The sequence below is a fragment of the Acanthopagrus latus genome, chromosome 21 (assembly GCF_904848185.1).
Source record: "Acanthopagrus latus isolate v.2019 chromosome 21, fAcaLat1.1, whole genome shotgun sequence".
Lineage (NCBI taxonomy): Eukaryota > Metazoa > Chordata > Actinopteri > Spariformes > Sparidae > Acanthopagrus > Acanthopagrus latus.
The window spans coordinates 19,627,158-19,645,489 of NC_051059.1; the positions used below are offsets into that span (position 1 = coordinate 19,627,158).

At 43.5% G+C, this 18,332-nt stretch overlaps 1 protein-coding gene and 1 non-coding gene across 8 annotated transcripts in view; both read right to left on the reverse strand.

The window, feature by feature from the left end:
* The window catches only part of eif4g1a (eukaryotic translation initiation factor 4 gamma, 1a), a 20,265-nt gene continuing 1,933 nt past the window's right edge, over nt 1–18,332 (reverse strand). For 2 of the 7 annotated variants that reach the window (XM_037082675.1, XM_037082677.1), the window contains exons 2-31: nt 17,876–18,002; nt 17,708–17,791; nt 17,443–17,475; nt 16,192–16,371; nt 15,314–15,413; nt 13,252–13,403; nt 12,911–13,003; nt 11,933–12,008; nt 10,560–11,543; nt 10,380–10,468; nt 9,592–9,781; nt 8,964–9,097; nt 8,603–8,722; nt 8,059–8,451; nt 7,670–7,816; nt 7,327–7,563; nt 7,021–7,125; nt 6,501–6,794; nt 5,677–5,794; nt 5,480–5,582; nt 4,821–5,152; nt 4,585–4,715; nt 4,294–4,466; nt 4,023–4,148; nt 3,548–3,629; nt 3,339–3,437; nt 2,633–2,776; nt 2,434–2,515; nt 2,113–2,253; nt 1–463 (exon numbers count right to left, since the gene is read on the reverse strand). In XM_037082675.1, the coding sequence (XP_036938570.1) occupies nt 282–463; nt 2,113–2,253; nt 2,434–2,515; nt 2,633–2,776; nt 3,339–3,437; nt 3,548–3,629; nt 4,023–4,148; nt 4,294–4,466; nt 4,585–4,715; nt 4,821–5,152; nt 5,480–5,582; nt 5,677–5,794; nt 6,501–6,794; nt 7,021–7,125; nt 7,327–7,563; nt 7,670–7,816; nt 8,059–8,451; nt 8,603–8,722; nt 8,964–9,097; nt 9,592–9,781; nt 10,380–10,468; nt 10,560–11,543; nt 11,933–12,008; nt 12,911–13,003; nt 13,252–13,403; nt 15,314–15,413; nt 16,192–16,371; nt 17,443–17,475; nt 17,708–17,791; nt 17,876–17,950 (5,199 nt within the window). In that variant the 5' untranslated portion in view covers nt 17,951–18,002 and the 3' untranslated portion in view covers nt 1–281. The remainder of the gene's footprint in view (nt 464–2,112; nt 2,254–2,433; nt 2,516–2,632; nt 2,777–3,338; nt 3,438–3,547; nt 3,630–4,022; nt 4,149–4,293; nt 4,467–4,584; nt 4,716–4,820; nt 5,153–5,479; nt 5,583–5,676; nt 5,795–6,500; nt 6,795–7,020; nt 7,126–7,326; nt 7,564–7,669; nt 7,817–8,058; nt 8,452–8,602; nt 8,723–8,963; nt 9,098–9,591; nt 9,782–10,379; nt 10,469–10,559; nt 11,544–11,932; nt 12,009–12,910; nt 13,004–13,251; nt 13,404–15,313; nt 15,414–16,191; nt 16,372–17,442; nt 17,476–17,707; nt 17,792–17,875; nt 18,003–18,332) is intronic. The other 5 variants (XM_037082678.1, XM_037082676.1, XM_037082674.1 and 2 more) reach the window with 5 other exon arrangements.
* On the reverse strand, nt 7,942–8,018 carry LOC119011933. Its single transcript, XR_005072299.1, has one exon. It is a non-coding gene; the product is annotated as a small nucleolar RNA SNORD66 (small nucleolar RNA).

Genomic DNA, 18,332 nt, shown 5'->3' on the forward strand with positions numbered 1-18,332 from the left:
TCCTGCTGAATCAGTTTTCAAGTTTATTTGATGAGGACACTTGCTGTCACAAGCAGGTGGGGAAATAATGAGGAAGCAAGAGGAGGGAGGGGAGAGAGAAATGATTGTTTCGAGTCCATCCCTCAAAGGAAAAGAAAACATAATAAAGATATATCCTCATTGAGGATTGATTGAGTCTTCCTCTCTCTGGAAATATTGTCCGTGACTCTCCGCGGCTGCCTGCAGAGCCCGTGCCTTGCCAAAGGGTGGGGGCAGTGAGAGGCAGCCTTCAGTCCAGTCTTTTATTCCTTGTCAGACTCCTCCTCGGCCTCGCGGAGCCAGGTGAAGAAGGCGGTGACTGATTTCAAGGCCACACCTTTGCCTGTCTGCTCCGCGGGGTCTTTGCTGGATTCCCATTTGTAGAAGGCCTCCTCCTTAATAACGTCCTCATCGTACAAGGCGTCAAAGAACATCCGCAGCAGGTCTGCAGAGACAGAATACAAAGGTCAGAACTGATCGAGCGCTGGTGGTTAAACCTCACCCACAGCTGGCTGCACACAAGCCTCAGAATAAAACAGTCCTGCGATAAACTGAAGCTCGCGCTGTTTAGCCTCTGCTGCTTGCTGCCACTTGTACCATTTTGACATTTTTCACTTTTTTAAAATGTGGAAATCTACTGAGATCAAATCCACTGGCAGTATTAACAGATAGACAATCAAGAGTAAATAATATGAAAGAGACATAACACAACTATATAAATCCAGAGAGGAAGAGGTAAAAAATATTTAAATGAGCCATTAACAAGGATTCATTAAGGAGGAAGTTAATAGCATATAGTGGACATTTTTTCAATTCAGTTCTATATTAATCTCCACTGTTCAATACCATTTCCAATAGTACCTTTATAGTAATCAATATTTCTGATAACATGAGCAATATTTCCATTTATCATTTATATGATAATGTATTGTAGATAACAGCTTTAATAGTTAGTTGATTTTTTTAAATTGCAGTTATTCTTATAGGCACTGATGTCAGCATGTCCTCCTTTAACTCCATTAATTTAATACTTGTGTTAGAGCAAAATTCGCCAAAATGCAACCTAGGTTTTTTTTTTTTTTGTGAATGTATGATTCAAACCTTCGTGTAAAAGCATAATTACAACGAAAGAGGCACACAGATTGACCATATTTTTGTTTTCGGCTCAAGCTCATTTTCAGTGGGAGTGCTTGGGGCACTTTACACTAGCATTAAAATCCATCCATCCATCCATCCATCCATCCATCCATCCATCCATTTTCGTCCACTTATCCGGGGCCGGGTTGTGGGGGCAGCTGCCTGAGCAGGGACACCCAGACTTCCCTCTCCCTGGACACTTCCTCCAGCTCCTCCGGGAGGATCCCAAGGCGTTCCCAGGCCAGTTGGGCGACATAGTCACTCCAGCGTGTCCTGGGTCTTCCTCAGGGTCTCCTCCCGGCGGGACATGCCAGGGACACCTTCCAGGGGAGGCGTCCCGGGGGCATCCGAAACAGATGCCAGAGCCACCTCAGCTGGCTCCTCTTGATTTTTTAACACTAAGAAGGCTCGACACAACATCAAACTTATTCATAGTATCACCAGGGTCTCTTCACATGAACACGAGCATTGGGAACATTGTTTGTGTGCACAGAGTTTACTAAAAAGAACGTTTCTGAACAACTCACGTTAGCAGTAGCTTGTTCCGCTTGCTGTTGTCATGGCAGCCCAGAGATGTTGTCTGGGCTGCCATGACGACGCTTTGGTCGTAAATATGTTTTTACATGAGGGTTTGACACAAATACATTCACAAAAAAAGCCCAGGTTACATTTTGGTGCAAGTTTTGTTTAAAGATGATTGGAGTGGAGTTTGAGTTAAACTGTGGGCAGAAGTCTTAATGAAACCACCTCGAACACTGACGTGGACACCAAGTTGTTTTTGCACATAAACTAATCGAAAAATTGAAGGATAACCTGAAAATGATGAGCTCCATCATCTTTATTTCCACCATCATTACAAGGTTACTGTATTGTTCAGTAACTGTCATTTTATCCACCTCTGTACGTTTCGCCCGGACACACTGCTTCAGGCACCGAGAAGACTAGCAGGACACTCACTTGCTGGCTGCTCCATGTGCACCATCAGAGCCTGGAGGGCGTAGAGGGCCTGCAGCTCCTTCTGCTCATCACTCAGGTACTTCTGCAGCAGACTGGCCCTCAGGTTGATCTGCCGTGCGTCCACCCTGTACGGGTTGTCACCTGAAACGAGGAGCAAAAAATGTTTATTTTCCAGGGCTGCAAAGTCTACAATTCAATACAATATCTACAGTTTACCATGCAAATTGATTCTGCCACTGCAAAATGACGGTGGTGACTAACTGATACAGATAAAGGATGATGTAAGCCTTTACATTTACATGCTATATTAGTCATACTTACATATGATGGCAGCCTGACACACTGATGTCATCAATGCTCGTACAAACTGGTTGGAAGCAGCTTGCTGCTCGTCCAAGTTAGCCTGATTAAAAAACAGAAAGAGGAAACATAAATAACTCATGCCACTTTTACATAACAAATAACTCAGCATAAATTATTCAGGCCTGAGAAAAACATGATCGCTAGGGTGGTCGCAAACCTCAACCCAGTCTCTGATCCGCTGGTTGTTGGCCTTGTCCTGCAGGAGTCTGTCCAGCTGTTTGCTGAGCTCCTCTCCACTGAGGACCTTCTTCTTACTGACTTCCTTTGACTCCATCTCCTCTCCAGTGGTGAACTCCACTTTCTAAATCACGTAACAAAGAAAATTGAAGAGATGTTCTTGTAAGTGATGATCAGCTTGGAGGGTGTTCGCTTTAAATTATTTCAATGTCAACATAAAAAACAAAACAAAAACAGAACTCTGTTATCATGGCTTTTAAAAAAAATTTTTTTAAAATGACAAAGAATGTTCCAAAAGTACAAATATTCAGTGTCACTGCCCTTTTTATCTTTTTGATTTATTTAAAGGGGCACTGTGGAACTTCTGTCTTCTGTAGCCAAGCAGAGAGAGGTACTGAGAGGAGGCACTCAAGAACGTGCATAAAGTCACAAGTTCTTTCCAAAGAAATGCACATTCCAGGAACATTTATCAACTTAACCGTCAACAGGCTTCTATAGGCCACTACAGCGAGATAGGGAAGGTCTCATTCTTAATTTCACATTACAATCCGCTCACATATGGCCAATAAATGATGCAGTTTAACATCTTTATTTCGGCCATAATATTTAAGATAAATTGGCATATTATCCGTCTTTTTTCTGAGATGTATTTAGTAGCTTGTGTCAAACTAATGTAGCCTACTGACCTGTTCAGTGACAAACTTGTTGACATCTTCATCCTCAGGCAGGAAATCTCTCCAGTTCAGACCGGCCTCTGTCCACATGGCTCCGACCTTTTTAGGTGTCTGATGGACAAAAAAAATAAAAAATAAATAACAATTCAATTCAGTGGATCTAAAACGACAAACTGTAGACATTATTTTCATGTACATACAGGGATTTACTTTGGACCTACCATTCCTTTGCAGAGCAACTTGAGGATCTGAACCAGCAGCACGCCAGCCTGCCCCAGAGGCACAAGAGGCTTCGAGATCTCCCTGAAGACACAGTTACACTGAATTAGGTTTTCCTGTTTCTTTGCGGTACATTGTGATCCAGCTGCTTTACTGATTACCACTGCTGATAAAAACCATTGCTATACTTGGGAATAGGTAAATACATATTTTGTTAGTGATATTTCAGTTTCTACTATGAGTGCAGATTAGTTTGATCACTTGAACTACATGAATTGGTAATAAGGTGTATTATGTTTTTTGTCTTGTTGGCTTTTACAAATCACTTTTACAAAGAAATTCAGGATGTCTGGATGTTAAGGATGGACAGAAAGCTTTGGTTCAAAGAAATCAGTATCTGACAGACCTTAATCCAAAGAAACATGACTTTAAACTTATTACATTATATCATTTTTTGACTTCATGCATGTAGCTCACCTGAAGAGCTGTCCCATAGGGATGCCTCCCTCATGGAGCATGGGGGTAATGAGTTCAGCCAGGTAAAGCCAGATGTGAGGTATATCTATGGCCGTGTCTTCTGCAGCCTCCAGGGTGTCTTCTAGCCTACAGTCCCCAAAGACAAAATAAAAAAAACAAAAAAAAAAACAACACACAGCATTGCTTGAGTAAATGGTAATGCACTAGAGGTGACAACTTTCCAAACAACATTGGCAAAAGTGCGATCATGTTTTTCCTGTTAAATGCTCACCCTTTGTAGTACTGCTGTGTGGGCAGTGTCCCTGCCTTTACAAGGTGGTGCAGCAACAGGCCAACATGCTCTCGAGCAATGGTGCTGCGTTCAAGCGTCGATTCCACGCTGTTCCGCACAAACACGTAGAGCAGCGAGGCACTGTTGAGTTCTGACACACACTGTAACGCCTCCTGTAACACCAGAGGAAGATGATGTCCATCAGAGTGGGTCCATGCTCCAAGCACTGGCTGGTAAGCCTGATAAAATGCATGCATTCAAGTGTGAGTGTGCACGACGTCATGTTTGTACCTTCAAGTCATTGATGTGGAGGTATTCTTCAATGATGGCGTTCGACTTCTTCTCCACCTCCTCCTCGGTCAAGGCGGGTTTGGGAAGAGAAGAAGGAGGAGGAGGAGTGGGAGCACTCTCACGTTTCACTACTGAGAAGAAAAGGAGACGATACCAGTTAAACAATATTCCTCTTACATCTCTCGTCCTGATGTCTGTGTGCACACCTGAAACCATCAGCTTATCCTGTAACTCACCTGTGAGATCTTTGCTTGGACCCCTATCCCGGCTTCCTCTGTCTCTGCTTCCTCTATCGCGGCTTCCTCTATCGCGACTTCCTCTGTCTCTGCTTCCCCTGTCCCGGTCGTCGGTCATGCTGGCCACGCGACGCACTGGCTCATTCGTTGCCCGGCTGTCTCCACCCCTCCCGCCGTGTTCCTGCGACTCTCTGCTGAAGCTTCTCTTGCTGATTTGATTCTGGCTGCCCCTGCCATCACGGCCCTCCCGTCCCTCTCCGCGATCAAATCGTTCAAAGCGATCCCTGTCACGATCGGCCCGGTCTCCACCACGCTCACGACTGGAGCTTGACCTAAAGGTTGTGAGAAAAAAACAAATTTATTACAGTGTTGTGTCACCACATTTAAAAAAAAAAAAAAAAGGTCACTAAGCAGATCATGTGAACAAACATCATAATGAAAATACTGCAGTTATAAATTCAGAGGATATATTCATAAGTTAACTTTGTAAACCTATTATAAGTAACTTACATTGATGGCTTACGAGTTTAAAATGTAAAAAAAAAAGAAAAAAAAATTCTATAAGCCATTTGACCTTGTCAATAGTGAAGGAAAAAAGAAAGAAATAAAAGCATGAAGACAGAATATTTCACTGGGTGAGAAGGCATCTGTAAGATTACCTCTGAGGAGCTCTGCGATCAGAGTCTGATGAAGATAACAATGAACCAGACTGCTGCAGGGCGGAGAAGCGGTTGAGGGTGCTGGTTGCTGGACGACCAGAATCTAAAAAGGGGAAAGGGAGCGATTAGCACCACACCTATTTTAGACAACTTTTACCTCGTTGATTATTATAATTCTTATATCGAAGATGTTTTACCCTGCTCTCCACTTGCTGGTTTAGCTCCAGTTCCTCCACTGCTGCCTTTGCCCCAGCTGCCCCACATGCCTTTTCCTCCTGGAGCCAACAGTTGATTGCTGAAGTCCACAGCACCAGGCTTTACAGAAACATGAACGTTATGTTTAAAAATCAAGTTACAGACACATCTACCAAAGTCCTAAAACATTAGGATAAACTAAAGCCAGTTTGATTCTGAAGACTCTTGAATACTGCAAGATATTCTTTCTGTGCGCCCAAAGGAAACACCCTCGAAACACTATATGTGACTATACTGTATATATCAGAATGAAAACCTGAGGCTGAGGTTCATGGGCAGATTCTAAGATTCATCAATACTCGTGTTCGCCTCTGAATTTGGGATTTATCAGTGTTTGTTGTATCATTGGCAAGTGAGAACTTGGAGTATGTTTGATGTTAATGGATTATTTTATTTTTTAAGTATTTTTTTGGCCTTTTCTGGCTTTGTACAACTGAAGAGTGTGACAGGAAACAGGGTAAGAGAGGGGGAGTGAGACGCAGCAAAGGGACCCGGGCTGGGAGTTGAACCCGGGTCCGCTGCAGGGCCTCGGCGCGTGGGTCGCGCGCACTACCAACCGAGCTAAGCGGCGCCCCGAGTTAATGAATTATTTGAGTTTGTATGTAGACCTGATCTTCATTACATTTACAAGGACACACACTGAAAGTGATAATATAACAATGGAAAAGAGACAGAAAATGGTTACTGCGAATGTTTGAAGAAAAAAAACAACTGCATTGTACATGAGGTTTCTGTGAAGACCATCCTTGTTAAACTTTAACATTACCTTTGTGATCTTGCTAAGACGGGTGGTGTCGATGGGTCTGTTCTTGGAGATGGGCACCGTGTTCCATCCCTCATCCTGGGGCGGATTTGTCCTTCCACCTCCAGGCGTGTGTGGGCCTCTGCCCCCCATGTTCCCACCCATCCTGCCGCCACCTCCTCCGCCGCCCGAGTCTTTCTTGGACATAAGCTGCTGCTGGACTTTGATCTGTTCCCGGTGCTCCTCCAACTCTGCCTCCTTGTGGATCTGGTCAATTGTTTTAGGACCCTGGTCTCCTCTGCGAGGCACCCAGTTATTCTGTGAATCACAAGTGGAAAACAGTTATATAACAGTTTTAGTCTGACGCATTATTATCTACATTCAGGATTCCCATTCGACTCATGAGCCCTGTGGATTACTTCAAACACAGCATTAAACAATTCTGCTCATCCAAGAATATTTCTAGGCATTAGTCACAGCCTTAAGTGCTTGATAATACCTTTCCATAATACTAATACCTTACTATAGATGTATTCATATTTACCTTTCTGAGATCCAGGACATCTTGCAGCATGAAGCGGATTCTGGATGAGGTCTTCCTCTCCTTGATAATCTTGTCCATCTGGTTGAAATATTGATCCATACGAGGCTAACAGGGACACAAAAAGCAGCTTTTATGAGTCACATCTACAAAATGTCTAGTGTAAATTAATAAGAGAGACTGATGTATATGTGGAGAACTGACTCTTCAGCCCCTCAATCCCAAGTGGCACAGAAAAAAGATGATTGTAAAAACTTTGATACATTCAAACAGTGACTGATTTCTAGCTGTGTTAGTGTTTTGCTTTACCTTGGCCTTCTCAAAGTCCAGGTCTTTGCCAATTGTAGAGAGCAGCCTGCAAAGACACTCCAGAGACTCTTCATCATGATTCTTCAGTAGTTTCACTACACAATCGTGCATGATGGCCTCTGTCAGCATCTTGAGCTTGAAGAGCTCACCGATAAACTTAATGTTGCCCAGTGAGCGGCGGCGGGCCTGGTCTTTGTTTTCCTCCAGCTCCACCCTCAAGCGCTCACGTTCCTCTAGCTGAGGGCAGAGACAAGTGGGTGTTTGTGCTTAGTGGGTTGAGTAAAATTATCGACATGAAACAGAAACAGCGATGATTGGGACAGTGACAGTAAATGTTTCTTACATCTTTGGCAGCCTCCAACTCCTTCTGCTTTCTCTCAAATATTTCATCGTCATCTTGGTCCTTCTCAAACTCTTTCTGGCAGCGGTTGAGCAGCAGTTTGCGGAAGTTCACAAAAACTCCTGGTTTGTCTGAGGTGGGGACTTTCAACTGACGGAGAAAAGCATTGAGTATAGGAACATTGTTAATACATTTTCATGGTCATCAATAATTATATGGCATAAAAATGTGATTATGAAAATGTAAAACATAAAATGAAGGATGATTAAAGTGTGCTCCATCAGTTCCTCAATTCCATCATGAACATTCAGTGGCCCAGACACATGGCACAAAACATAAGTCATCACTGGAGCGAGTGATAAATGATCAAGATTTAGACACAAACAACTTACCCCCATAAGGCAGCGACACATGTTGGCGTAAGCCACAGAGAAGTTGGGCTCCAAGATGGCCTTCTCAAAGATGAGGTCAATGGCTCCCTTCAGCCTCTCCTCAGTGTCTATCGTCAGCTCTGTCACCTGCTTCATCAGCTCCTGAAACTTCTGAGGGGTCAGCTTGTTGAGGATACTGCGCAGACGCTTAAACAGCTCTTGTGTCTTTGCCTGATCGGGATCATCGTCTACGGCATCCTCTGCGCCACGGCTGCGAGAAGCCTTCTTCGCTGTGGGCTTCCAGGCCTTCTCAGCCTTGTTGAGCTGCACGTCGTCGCCGAGAGACATGCTGCTGAGGATGATTTTCCTGGGCTCTTTCCTCTGACCCTGCTGAGAGCGACGTGGCCCGGGCGGCTAAGTGGTGGGGCAGGAATGTATATATATAAAAGTGAGAAAAGGAACCTTTTTCCAACAGAACAAATTCATTGAATTATGATTAGGAAAGAGAGACAATGATGTGGTCTCATAATAAACCAGCGTAGAAAGTTGAAAGAAATCTACTCACTGGGCCTCGTGGTCCTCCTACCGATCCCCTCCCAAGATTACCCAAATACGAGGGTGTAAAATCAGGGCCAACATTCATCAGTCGAGATGGGTCAACAGGCCGCAGCGGATTCTTGTTCACCTGAAGAAAAATGAATGATCTCAGGCATTGATACAAAAATACAAAAACACTGACAAGCCAAGAGGTAAGTCAGGTTTCTGAACTCAGTTTTATCATAAACACAAAGACTTATTGGCAAACTAGTTGTGCTCATGAGCTTAAAATAAATGAAATAATCCATGCAGCTGCAACATTATTATCATGCGACATGACAAACGTCATTATCGCACTCTGCAGCAAAATGAAATAAAATATCACCAACCTTGTCAAGGACAACATCACTGATGCTCGGCAGGCCCTCAGGTTTGTGCATACTGGCATTGATAAACTGGCAGCCCAAGAGGAACTCCCTGTCGTACCGCTTCTTCTCCTCAGGGTCAATCGGCTTCCATTTTTCTGTGAAACGTACGACACACATGTGAATTTTATGTGACATACGTTTCTGTTGCATTGACATAGTTTTAAGCTGCAGCAGTTTAAAGTAAAACTGAAGCAAACCTAAACTAAAACATCTACAGGATTTATCCACACATCTAAATTGTTGCTATGAATATTTGCAATAAAAAGTTTTAAAAAATACCTTGATACAGCAATCAATTTGTATTGACATTTTTTATTTATTTTACCAGCTGTTGAATTTACTGTAATGTCCTGTTTAAATTTGATTTGATGATTGCTAATATCAACGTTAAGAGGCAACGAATATCTTATTCTCATCATGACATAATACAACACAATGATTTAAGATAAGCATTTTTCAAATGTTCAAGAATTTGTATGACTCTGACCTTTGGTATGCATGTGCGCCAAAGAAGACATTAAAACCACAAATGTACATCAAATACAAAAGCTTCCAGTGTTATTTCTGTACAATTTTAGTCACAACCTACCCTCTTTGTACTGGTATTTCTGCCCAGTTGGCTCAGGTGTGGCTTTAGACCTGTCTGGTTCTGCATTCTGCTTGTCTTCTTTCTCCTCCCAGGTCTCATCTGCAACCTCAGCGGGAGGTTCAGCTGGAGCAACAGGGACGGGGTCAGCCTGAGGGGATGAGGGTTCAGGAGCGGGCTTGGCATCCTGCTCCTGCAGCAAAAGCAACAGGAAGAGATGAGCAAGTATTATATTAACCCAGTTACTCATCAGAGAATGTCCTAAAAAATATATTATTGATACAGCTGAAGCAGAGTTCCACTGAAATCAAAACTGAAGCGTTTTGATCATGTCTTGCTCTCTTTCTCACCTACACATCAGTATCGGGCCCGACAATCATAGTCAAGTAGTTTTCTAGGTATTCTGATTGGCATTCAAGAGTTTTGATTTCCTGGAAACCGTTAATGACTAATACAAATTAAGTGCCCAATTAATGCTTTAGTAATTTTTATTTCGCGGCCACCGGTGTATAAAGCAAAGGACACCACCAAACACCAAAGTGTTTCTGGGGTCTTGGCCTCATGGATTACTGTACAAAAACACAACTCACTTTTTTAGGTTATTAGTTAAAAAATGGATCAGGTTTTATGGAGAAAATATTTTGGTCTGTCCCTCTGCTGTCCTCCAGCAGCTCTGCCTCAACTATGGAAAGATAGCTTAACCTGTTGCAAAAGCAAGTCATAACGGCAGCCTCCCTGCAAACAGTGAGTCAATTTCAGCTGTCATGTTGCCATTCAAGACTGATACACACCTCTGTGAAGGCATCCAGGAGGTCTCCAATAGCCTCCTTCTTGTTGAACTCCTTCATGTTCTTCCTCTTCTTTGGCACAGACGTAGCAGCTTCAAGAAGAAGGACATTGACATTAAAATCTCACACTAGGTCATGACACATAAAGATCATAAATGCAGGCAATAATCAACTCCACACTACCTTGCATAGTAGTAGATTCCTCTGTTGGGCAGCTAACAGCGGTAGAAGGGGCATCCTCACTTTTCTCCTTTTCCTCTTCTTTCTTCTCCACCTTTTTGTCTTCGACCTCCTCCTCCTCCTCCTCCTCCTCCTCTTCTTCTGCTGGCTCCTCCTCCTGGGCTGGCACTGCCGTTTTAGCCACAGGTGTGGATTCCTGAGATTTAGAAGTATCAGGCTTGTCGAGGGTTGTAGTGTCAGAAAATGCCATATCCTCAGGGAGTTCCTCTGTGTCCTGAGGGAGGCCGTTGGAGAGAAGAGGCTCTGCCACAACAGCAGGTGTGGGTTCGAGTTCAGGTTCGGGTTCGGGTTCGGGTTCAGGTTCAGGTTCAGGTTCAGAGCTCGGGGCAGCGCTCTGGGTCTGCGGAGCAGCAGGTTCCGGTGTTGAGGGTGGAGGCTGAGAGACTTCAGCTGCAGCCTTTGTAGCCGTTTCTTCTTTTGCCATGTTCACGGTGGTAACCGTCTCAGCAACCGTCGTAGCAACCTCAACTTCAGGCTCCAACTTAACGTTGGTCACTTCCTCCTCTTTTTCCAACGTCTTCACTTCTTCTGTTTTCTTTTCCTCCTTTTCTGGCGCCTTTTCAGCTGGAGCTGGGGCAGCCACTGGTTCCTCCGACTTGACAGGTGCCTCTTGTGCTGCTAATGATGACGGGCCAACAGGAGCGTCTACTGTGTCACCAACTTTAGTATCAACTTTATTTTCTTCCTCTGCAGGAGGTGTAGTAGATGCTGCTGCTGCAGGAGGGAGGGAGGAGGAAGACTGCAGGTCCTTTGTCAACGGGGATGGCACCTCAGTAGCAGCTGCAGGGGCGACAGATTCTGTAACCAACTCAGCAGGTGCTGCAATCTGGACGTCCACTTCCTGTTTGGCCTCCACCACGGGCTCTGTAATTGCTGTGGCAGGAGGTGGTGGGGTTTCAGCGCTAGAGGGAGGATCGACGTTTTCATCTGAGGAGTGAAACACGTGAAATAATCACAATCAGAAAAATGTGGAATACAGCCCTCTCCCTTAAGTAATACATGAGAATAAGGGAGAGCGATCTGACAATTCTAGGTCTTGAGTGCCCACGATCCACAATTTCAGGGGACTTGTAGAGATGGGGTATTAAATGTCATCTTACTTCTCTGTCCAAACTTCAACATAACCTCATTGACTCCTGTAGTCATGTTGTGTGAAGAAGCCAACAGAGTTTTGTAGGCAACTAGATGGCCATGTCGATTAGCGCAATTACTTCACATGGCTGTTCTGAGATCGCAGTTTAGACAGCGGATCCATTAAACAGATTGTGAAATTATGTTTTGGCCAGATCCACACCTAGCTGAGAAAAAGGACTCACCTCTTCTAGTCACTGTGGTGACAGCTTGTGTAACTTCACCATTGGTCTGTGCAGGACTTACATCTGCTGTGGAGGCCTACAGACACAAAACAGCATTTTTAAACACTGACTGAAATGGAAACACAGATTTCAATCAATTTTACCAGTGTTATTAGGTCATTTTCACATTTTGTGAAGACTATCAAAGAAATGTTGATTAAACTCTTTAGTCATTAGAAAGCTGATGTTTGGCTTGTTGAGTGGGTGTGTTTTGACTAACTGAGGTTAAGGCAAACGCCTGAAAAACAACCACAGCTCGTAACAGCTGTGCATATTTGTGTGCATTTGCTTTCTGTTTGTTCAGTCAAATGCCCTGCTAGATTTGTGCAGTGCTGATAACAAGACCTCAGCACAGCAATGTGAAATCTTGCCTTTACTTCTATGAAAAATAAATTGGGAGCTGGTGGGACAATGTTCCTAAACTGTGCTTTGTCTTTGCCAACAACGTGTCCTTTGTTCATACAAACCGACCAAATGTCAGTGATAATCTGCTTGAGCTGTACGTTTTAAATCGGTCATGTTGGTATGTGTAATTAGTGTATGACATCAAACTCTAAATAATACATTTTTGCTCCACTTTTGGACAAATTACTACCTTCTCAGACAAGCTAATTAACAATGCAAGACAAAATAAAAGTAGGAGTTGCAGACTGAAACTTTTCCAGTTTCACCAGTTTGGACTCCTCGACTGTTTGCTCACTTTATTTTTCAAATCAAAACTACCTGAAATCAGTACAAAAAAACTAATAACAATGTAGATTCCTAAATAAAAATTACACCTGACCAACTATACACTTAATATTACCACTTGGGAAATACAATCGGTAATACTACCACGAAAACAAAGAGGTCTTTCACAATGTACATACAACTCTAGCTGCATGACATCAGAGTTAAAAATCAGTTAACAGAAACCAGTGTTCCCAGAAGCATCCTTACCTGTGGGGGAGTTGGTGTTGTGGTGGACCTTCCACCTGACATGATCTCCTCTGTGATATCGCGCCCGCCCTGGTTGGGGTCTCGTATTCTTATCTGTCAGGAGACAGGGTAAATATTGGTCAAGTTTCCACAAAACATGTGGACAACATTATAATACCAACAGTATGTAACAATCCAGTCGCTGCTGATCTACTGCTGCCACCCTACATAATAAATACTATTGTTATTTTCCGGTAAAAGAGAAAGTTCCACACTGAACAGACAAAACACTTTCTGTCCATTCAAAATTTTTTTTTGACCTCAGACAAGGGGTGCGTTGCCCTTTTGTTGTGACACACTACCGGTTTGCGTTCCCTCTTTAGTGGGCCTTGTGACTGCGCCGGTGGTTGCTGAGGAGGCGGGGCTTGTTGCTGTTGCTGCGCGGGGCTGATCATGACCGGTGCCGGCTGGACAGACGGAGAGTACTGCGGCTGAGCGGGATAGTATGCTCCGGCTGTAAGGTCAGAAAGAAACAGAAGAGAATTAATGAAAAAAGAGGGCACAAAACTTAAGTACAACACACAGCTTCACACTTAAATAACCATCCATCCAAGAAAACAGGATCTTTTTTTCCTGCAGTTATGACCCAAAATAGTTTATTTACTGTGTTTTTTTCTAAAGAACCTGCATGATTATATGTGGGATTCATAATTAAGTCGAGGGGGAATCCAGCAGGAACACAAACAAGACCAAGATCAAGGTATAAATATGTACATATTATATACATGCAGACTGATCTGCAAGCTGATTCGTGAGGTGCGCTTTCTAGAGACGCTGCCATTACTGCGGTGGCCAAACTCAAAGGTAGAAAGACAGTGTGGTCAGCAAACGGCCCAGCCTTCAGATTAACGTAGCCTGTGTGAATGTTCAAGTAATTCAATCTCAAAACCACTAAAATGAAATGGGTAACGGCCGTCACATCCAGACTGCTAAAGTCCTGTGTAGTAAACAAACAACCAACATTACTTACCATCACAAAAAACTCCTCATCCTCAATTTCATTACATGAATTACAATATTAGGTGAATGTGAAACATATGAAATTGTTAACATGGAACTGCAGCACGGGACCGTGTGTAGAGTACCCAGCTAGCAAGGAACCGGCAGGCTGGCAGCGGTACACTGCAGGCAGCCTTTTTTCATATATGTAAAACTTCACTAATTAACAACACGTAGAAGTATGCAGTACAAGTGTCAATCACCAAAAGGAAAAAAAAAAAAAAAAGAAAAACATACATTTGAAATCACTATAAGAGACAGGAAGTGCCACAGAGCTTTTTGCCACTAAAGCCTGCTGACCAACACACAAGCACAAACACTACTCACCAGGGTAGCGCTGGGAGGTGAGAGGAGCACCATGGAGAGAGAGACGGCCGTTCTCTCGCCCGCCCCCTCTCCCCCCACCACCCCGCCTCTCCCTCGCAGCAAGAGAGGGCTCTGAACCAACGCAGCAAACGAGAGGAAGGGAGTGAGGGACGGGAGAGGGAGGAAAGAAGGAGAGAGGGCAGGAAGAGACAGATGCAGAATGAGTTAATGAGAGGATCCAGAGGAAGCAGGGTGTTAAAAAGGTCCCATGAAATGTACACCATCTTTAACTTCTTCTTAACTTGTGTTTCTGGCTACATTTCATGCTTGTGTCTGTTTTATTGGATTTTTTTTTTGTTTGTTTGTTTTGTTTTTTTACTTCTTTCAAGAAAGTATAAAGTTCTGTTCACTGAACCACATTGCTTCCTACTATTAGTTTTATCCAATGCCTCACATATATAATGAAATATGTAGAACATAATTTGTCTTTATGAAGAGTATTTGCAGTAACACAGGTCAGAAGTGCATTTGGAGTGGCATTTTTTTTAAAGCAGCACTTGCAGTAATACTCATGTCTGCCTTCCATTTTGGAGTCTTTGTTCTTTTGATTTCTTATTAATATTCAAATTAGATCCCTGCTGACACTGAATACCACCCCAACATCATCCAGAAAGAGAACACAGTTATTGTCTTAAAGCCATTTCATGGAACCTGTAAGGCAGTGTCAGGTGAGACTGCAGATAGAAAGAACACAGGCCAAAGCAGAATCAAGCCAGACCACATGCAACTGGCAGTTCACCACATACAGCAGTGTTTTGACCCAGAAAGACACTGAACACACCAACCAGCCAAGCAAAACCACAGTGCACCCTGTGATACCTTATGGACAAAAGGGATGAACAAATGGATATGGCTAAAACTAAATGCTTCAATGAAAAGAGTCTCAGTTCAATTTCAACCTTTGGTGTTTAAAATGTCCCCTGGTATACCAACATCCTTCATGTTCATGGTTGTGCTTGGCTGTTTTTTTTTTCTTTTTTTGCGGGCAACAACCCTTACCATAAGCAGAGTACTCAGCAGGGCTAGTTCCTGGATAGAAGCCTGCTGTACCGCTGGTCACAGGATACTGCTGAGTAGGAGGCATGTATGGGGCCCGGTACTGCAGAAACAAAATAAAGAGTCAGATAAAACAACAGATGAAAGAATTGAGTTGGGAGAGCTTCAAGTCAATCTTTGCAACCTCCACAGTAATGTATAGTATTGGCCCGAATAAGACGACCCCATTTTCTAACATAAGATTTTTGAGAGACATGAAACCCCTAAATCTTGTGTAGTTTGTACACAAGATGTAGAGCCGCATTTATTTCTTCATTGTGTCTATCAGTCACATGCTCTCACACTCACATGTCAGGCTCTTGGAAGCAGTCAGAATGATTTGCAGCTGTTAGCATTTTTTTAGACTGTCCTTTATTGTGTGACATTGGTAATTGTTTGTCACATGAGTCGGTTACTGCTTTCAACTTTCCACTGGTCAAAAACATAACTTCTCCATGGCAGCAAAACAAGCTGCACAAGCGGTCAGAAACTCTTGTAGGTTAAACCGGTTTTGCCAATTTTAGGGCTGCTTTAGTCCCTTAGACACAATATAACATGAAACTTCAAGGAACCTGCTTGACTAGAAAAATCAAGGATACAAACAACCCCATGATGCAACGCTCTTAATGTAAGAAGCTCACTCTGTAGGAGCAGATACTCCCTCCATTGGTGGTTGTTAACACTGAATGACTTAGTTCTTTCAAATGTAATTTCTTCCCAAAACTATTTTCTTGTATTCAGACCAATACGGCATTATAATGAGCATGTGGTCTGGATTATGTGGCAAGAATGGTGATATGTGCTTGACTTTAACAAACTGATTATTAATAATGTGAACCAACCTGTCCAGGTGGGATGAAGTAGCCCTGAGGGGAGCCAGCAAAAGACAGCTGCTGCTGGGAAATCATCATCATCTGGGAGCTGGGCGGATAGACGTGAGTGGGTCCAACGGGTCGTGGGCCACTACTCGTCTGTACCCTTGGAGCACTGGTGGCCATGGCTGGTCGGTTCTGATAATAACTCTAGCGAACAGATGAGGAGAAGGGAGGAGAAGGGATGAAGGGCAAGTCATAGCACAAACAAACCTGTTGCTCTGTACATTTAGTGTCTCAGTTATGGAAGTCTTAGCTCATGTCTGCAAATGTTGTTGTGTGTGCCTGTGTGTGTGTCCAGTCACAGACACTCCTAACCTCAGCTGGAAGCAATGCACTCACAGTGACTGCCAATATGTACAACGAGTCCTGTTCTTGGGTTACACTGAGTCTAACTCGCACTGAATGTCATGCCATGCCCCTGCTACACTGAGGTTAGAGCAAGTTACCAGAGGACGGAGACGAAGAGAAAAGCTGTTACCTGTAGTGCTCTGTATCCACCCTTCAGCCGCGCAACACATGAGCAGAGAGCAAGAGAGGGAGTGAGATTAGGGTGAAAATGAGGACAAGAGACAACGTTGGAAGGGTGAGATTACAAGGTGTAAAGAGGAAAGAGTATGAAAGCAGCAGCAAAATATCTCAGCCAGGAACAGTAAGCTCAAACAACCACAGCGGCACATGCAACTCTGTACAGGTCCGCATAGAAGACGGATCCGCTGAAGTCCTCTGGGCCCCAGTTGAGAGATTTATGAATCATTTACAGGCTACACATGCATGCAGGCAATGAAAAAAAAAAACATTCACTTTATTTCTAAATTGTTTGTTAGCTTTTTATGAAATGCTTTACCCTACAACAAAATCAAATTTTAGAAGAAAAAAAAAAAAAAAGCATGGTCATTTATGCCGTCATACTAACAGCAGGGTTGGTAGGGTGTCTTGCAAATGCAGAGATGTATGGGGGGGGTGATACTTCAGATATGTGGATGAACAAAGAAGGCTTGGGCAGACTTCTTTTGAAATATTTAAAATAAAGACTTCCTATGGAGGATTTGCCTTTGGGATAATGACATAACCTCAGGAAATGTCATTGATTCTCAGGAACAGTTAACTCAGCTAATAAGCACTACATCATTTTCCTCTAATTCTCAAATATAAGGAACTTAAGGCATGCATTACACTAAGGAGACAGGAGATGTAGGGAACAGTGAGGGGTGTTAGTACCTGTTGGTGTAAAGTACGGGGCCCTGCTGCAAACTGGGAGGACAGCAGAAGAGAGGAAAGAAGTCAAGATCGACATTCAAGGAGAAAGATGGCAAATAGGCTATAAACACACGCGCACACACAGTTTTAGCCAAAGCCTTAAAGCAGAAGAAGCCGTGTCAGAATTTTTTGTGAAAGAGTAGGAAAGGGAGGTTTCTTTTATGCTGCAAAAAAACATCCCATACCTAACACTGAACGTGGAGAAGGATCATGCTGTGAACAATACCTGTCTTGGCTGTGGTGCAGAGTTCATTTGTGGTGGAGGGGTGGCAAAAACAAGAGACGGGGGCTGTCCGGGGCCGTAGGCCGCCTTGAGAGAGAGGAAGAAATACAGATGTTACCAAAGTTTTAACCACAAATACAACCTACATTCTATAAGGTCAGCCACTCTCACCTGTGTCAATCCAGGGGATGGGGAAGGGTTTGGGACAGACGTGGGTCCCGTAATAGGCTGCGGTGGTTTGTTCATTTCACGTTCTTTTGTGGTTCTGCATTAGGGTGGCGTTGTGTTGCCAGCCTATCTGAGGAAGAGAGAAACAAGAGATATACATAAAAAAAGAACAATTAAGCATAAGTCAAGAGTTGATCAAAGACATTGCTCTCAGTTCAAATTTCACCTCTATAAAACATGATAGGTGCAGCCACACAGGTTTGGTTAGATATCAGACAACACTGTAAGACGTCATGAGCCTTTAGTGTGGCGACATCTAACTAAGCAGTGAGGGTGTGGCCTGTGGTTTCGCCTATGATAACACCATCACCTCCCACAATGTTAATCGCTTACACAGTGCATGGCTCAGACATGCAGTCATTTAAGAGATCAGTGATAATAACCTTTGTGGATTCCTTGC